The 5,026-nt window shown below is 47.3% G+C and overlaps 1 protein-coding gene across 1 annotated transcript in view; it reads right to left on the bottom strand.

Annotated features, from left to right (window-relative positions):
- The window catches only part of LOC113202611 (proteoglycan 4), a gene marked incomplete in the record, with an annotated part of 15,278 nt that extends 10,477 nt beyond the window's left edge, over positions 1–4,801 (bottom strand). The window contains 6 exon segments of the mRNA XM_052266436.1: positions 1–438; positions 520–711; positions 1,795–2,559; positions 3,569–3,823; positions 4,002–4,175; positions 4,555–4,801. Of these exon segments, the coding sequence (XP_052122396.1) occupies positions 541–711; positions 1,795–2,559; positions 3,569–3,823; positions 4,002–4,175; positions 4,555–4,770 (1,581 nt within the window).
- Between the last annotated feature and the right edge of the window lie 225 nt (positions 4,802–5,026).

Genomic DNA, 5,026 nt, shown 5'->3' with positions numbered 1-5,026 from the left:
AATTCTACATATTAAAAAGAGAGATGTCCACCTATACAAAGCTAAAAAAGATTTAAAATCCCACTAACGTGATGTGGTAACCATCTGATGGTAGTTACTGATCAGAATATCAATTCGTAAGAATATTTTTTTAAAAACTGAAGAATGTGCATGCATTTTAGTACAGTTTATACACACTGTAAATGCATATTCGAAACCAGCCATGGAGCACTGAAGTGGGCTGCTCTGATGGCTTGATGCAAGGCACATGTCTTATGTCGCCTTTCCAGTTCATGACACTTTTCACACAACACATTTCTCACATCCGGCCGGCCGTCTTGAGGAATGACTTCAAATAATTAAGAAACATTTTAAATTTGGCTACAAAATGTTCTTCACAAAACGAATGTCTTCATGTCGCTTCCTCCTGTGTCTTTCACATACGACTGACAAATATACCTAAAAAGAGAGAGAAAAATTACTACAAGGTAACTTAATTTAAAAATATGGACACTTTGACCACTTGCAGATGATACCAACCTTTAATCAACAGTTCTTGGCCTACGCCTTAGCTTCTTCTGCATTTTTAATCTCTGTGACAGCGGCAACAGCTGCAGCCACAACCTCTGCTTGAAGTTCCTTGGCAGCCTCATTAATGGTCTCGGAAACTTCCTTGGTCACAGTTTCAGTCACAGTAACCTCTGCTAGACTCTCACCAGCTCCATCCTCATCCTGTGAACAAGCATACAGAGCAATGAAATACAAGTTTAAAATAATTACTATCAAGTTTGCAAATTCCTTGATGCCAGCTATTGATTGGTTTTCTTTGGCCTCAGTTTCACATTAAAAAATAACTTACTAGGAAATGATTTAAGATTTGAAGCTTAGTTTCAGAAATGCCCAACCAAACTACCTTTATTTTAATTACCCCTCCTATTATAAAGATCATGCATGTGATATCCATATTATTGACAAGACAATATACCATAGACACAAATATGAACATACTCAGGCAAAAAGTTACATCCACAAATCAGAATGCAATACTGAACATAATTTTGCTAAACTGAGGCAAAAAAAGAGAATTTAGGTAAGAATATGGAAATGGCAAAATTGATACATATTGGCATGAGGAAAATTAAATTAGTGAAACTACACACTGACGTTTTTTTTTTTAAACACAGAACTTTAAGAAGCACACAAATATGTTAATTAAATCCATGGAAAATTTAAGACATACTGCGTGATTAAGAAGTAGTCACAACTAGAAAACAAAACACACAACTTGGAGAGCTTGGGAATGGGAAACCTCAAATATTTAAGTAAATGTTTGGGCCAAGACTTGCCAGGACACTTTAAATAGGGCAGGAAAGGGCTCTGGAATTGTGATTACAGAGCAAAACGCAATGTCAGATGAGAGGGAAAAATATTGACACAAGGAGGTGAAGGTTGCCACAACATACACACAGGCACAGGAAAGTAAGGGCACAAAGAGCTGGTAGTGTGGGTTCCAACATGCACCTTAGTGCTGAGTGCAACCACATGCACTGCCCATGAGGAAGTGGGCGGTGTGTGTCTACTGCTACAGTACGCGTTACCCAAGGAACCACAGCACCAGACCTGTTCAAAGAGACTCACAATAAGCAGAATTCTGTGATGTTTAAAATTAGTTTAAGTTAAATGCACAGCCATACGCGACCTGATGGAGCATAAACAACGTCGAACATGCCCCACCCGAGCATGCCACACTTAGAATGCCAAGGAACGGCAACATCAAACTACTATCAAGTGCCATCTGCCTCCAAGTTCACCTACATTTATTTCATCCTGTGTTGTCTGCTCCGTCTTCTCAGCTGCTGCTTCTGCCGCAATGACCTCTGGTGTGGGCAAGGGAAGGGGAACTTCGTCTACAGGTGAAATGCCATTTACTATTACGGCATCCTTGCTCTCTTCAGCCTCCAAGGACAGATCTTGAGGGGGAGGGGGAGGCAGCTCATTAACAGCTAGGATTTCATCTACAGGAGGTGGAAGGGGTGCCTCAACTTCAGGAACAGGTTCGGGAATTGATTCTACAGGGACGGGAAGGGGTTCTTCTACGGGGGCGGGAAGAGGTTCAACAGATTCTGTGGCTTCGACAGTTGGTTCTACACTTTCTAAGGTATTTTTAGGGGCTTCGATAGTTGGTTCAGGAACGACTGCGGGTTCAGGAACTTGGATTGTAGGCTCAGCAGCCTCTAAAGGTGAAGGAACAACTTCGGTTTTGGGGGATTGGACAGCAGGAGTTTCAGGTTCTGTGGGCACTGGAAGGATGGTTTCAGGTAAAGTTGTAGAGTCAGGGGACATGGGTGCAGTAGAAGGAGTGGGAGGAGATGGAGCCTCAACAGGGACTTCAACGGGAGTTTCAGCTGGAGCCTGAACTTGAGCTTCAGGGATTGGGGTAATTTCTGCAGCAGGCACTTCTGAGGGCATCTCCGTTTTAACTTCAATGGGGGATCGCTCGGAGACAACAGGGGAGGCAGGCTGGACATTGATCTCTGGCACGGGAACATCCAGACTGCTCACCTTAGCAGCAGACACCACCTTCAAAACAGTGACAACACAAGACGTCAGCGCTGAATCCTAAACAACCTTGCTTGAAATGTAAACATTTTTGTTAAGGAGTTAATCGTTGCCACAATGCACTCTTCACCACTTGATAAAAAGGATTGTTCACCATCAAAATCAACCAGAAGGAGAGCAAAGATAACAAGTCAAAAACATCGACCTCAATGAAGTAAGAGGAATTTTGAGAGAAAGCCCCTTCAACCTCAATCACCTGTTAATTGAAAAAGGCTAGAATTACTGTTACCTAATGTCAACCCCCAAACTTTAGAGAAACAGGGTTCATACCGGATCTGTATTTTCATTTTCCCTGACTTTTCCCTGATTTCCAGACGGAAAAAAACTGTTTTTCCCTGACATTTTTTTATTAAGAGAGAGGGCAAATTTTGCAAAATTGAGGCGAAAACGGAATATTATATCGAAGAAAAATAAAATAATGCTTAATAAGATAAGTCAAGAAAGCTAATAATAATTCTTACTCAGGCGTCATGGCTAAGATTGGCCCATACGTTCACGATGCCATGCTCGTCGCGCGCAAACTATTATATTTCTTAATTTTTCCCTAACTTTTTATCAGATTTCCCTGACTTTTCCCTGATTTCCAGTACAATTTCATTTTCCCTGACTTTTCCCTGACTTCCCTGATTTCCCTGACCGGTATGAACCCTGAGAAATCTTAAAAAATGTGTGCAGAAGTGCTTAATGGTGCATCACCATATTTCATCAAAAAGTATGCTTCTATTTTAACTAGTTGAGCCCCATTTCACTTTAACTTACAAATACATAAATGACAAGGAAGTGAAGATAAATGAAACACAGTGAAATAGTAAGTTAAAAACAGGCATGTGAGAAAAGACACTAAAAGGAAAGAAGACAAAATGACAAAATACTGAACCCAAAAAGGATGTACCATGAGAAAAAGTAAATCAAAAAGAAACGGGGAGCAGACAGAAGGAATCAAAAAGGGGAAAGAATTAGTTGTGTTCACCTCTTCGATGCCGTTCGTGGTGCCGTTGGTGATTACGGTGGTGGTCTCGGTGGTGACTGTGCTGCTGCTCTCTGACACTACGCTGTTGGTCACAACCACGGAGGAGGCAGTCTTCTCGACGGTCGTCTCGGAGCTCAAGGATGAGGTTGTCACGGCGTCGGTCTTGGTCTCTTCGACGGGGGCGGCCGGGGCGACGGGTGTCGGTGGTGGAGCCTCCGTGGGGGGAGGGGACTGCGGCAGGGGAGGAGGAACATCCTGTAGTAAATACCAGTTAAAACCATATTACACTGGAGGTTGTCGAGAGAAATCATCTCAAAGACAACCCGCCGGTGTGATACGGTCTTCATGACCACAAAGAGGTCAACCCCCGGCCCCTGCACCAGGAGGCCAGGGCTCGACATGACGAGAAACACATTTAAAGAGGGACTCGCACCTCTTTGGCAGGTTCAGCGGGTTTGGTCTCGGTCTCGGCCTCGACCTCGGCGGCGGCGGGGGCGGCGTCGGTAGCGGGGGCAGCCTCAGTCTCCTTCACGGCCTCCTTCTCGGCGGCGGGCTCAGCGGCGGGTTCAGCAGCGGCGTCCTTCTCTGCAGCGGGGGTCTCGTCCTTCTGCAAATAAAATGGAAGACACGACGTTAGAAAATATAAAATATACTTGAGAAACGGAAAGTGCGTCAAAAGTCATGGCCCACTGGGCCGCTGAGCTGCATCCCCCAAACGGGCCGGGGTCAAGTGAGGTGGCCGCCTGTCTGGAGCTTTGATGGGCGTGCAGAGCAGCCGCGTGCAGCGCAGCCATAGCGAAGCCCAGCCCTCGACACAATTGGCAAAACATGATTCCATTAAACTCGAGTCGAGACGAGACGAGACGGGGCGGGGGAGGGGACCCACTCTGGAGTTGCAGGCTCCTTTTCACACGCATCGGTGCCATAACGGCAGCCTCCTGCTCAGAGGCCAAGGAGCGCCAATAATTTTAAATTTTCACACGCACGAGGCTCGACTTTTGATTCACTCGGACCTGGACGGCTTGAACGTCGGCCGGGGCAGCATCCTCTACAGGCGCGGGGGTCGCTGGCGGCACTTCACTGGGGGCGGCGGCGCCCTCGGTCAGCAGCGGGGGAGGCAGAGGCGCCGCCTCCGGGGGCGCGGCCACCACCTCGGCGGCGGACTCGACAGTGGCGGCGGCAGCAACGGGGGCGGCTTCCATCGCGCTGCAGTATGTGGACTGGGGCGACGCGCGACCACCCGCACTCTTTTATACCGAGGGGGTCCTCCCGCGCCCCGCCGTGCCCCGCCGCGCCCCACCAGCACCCCGAAGCGGCCCGCCCCACCACCCTGCCCCACCCCGCACCGCGGGGTCCAGGACCTCTAACACACATGTGCGCCGCCAGACCTGGACAGCTCCAATAACAATGTCACCGGGCCGAGGCATTCCTCGCGACCGCGTCATCGCATTCAGTGAT

Source organism: Frankliniella occidentalis, unplaced genomic scaffold (assembly GCF_000697945.3).
Source record: "Frankliniella occidentalis isolate FOCC.00 unplaced genomic scaffold, Focc_3.1 Scaffold39, whole genome shotgun sequence".
NCBI lineage: Eukaryota > Metazoa > Arthropoda > Insecta > Thysanoptera > Thripidae > Frankliniella > Frankliniella occidentalis.
This window is presented reverse-complemented; position numbering and strand designations above follow the sequence as displayed.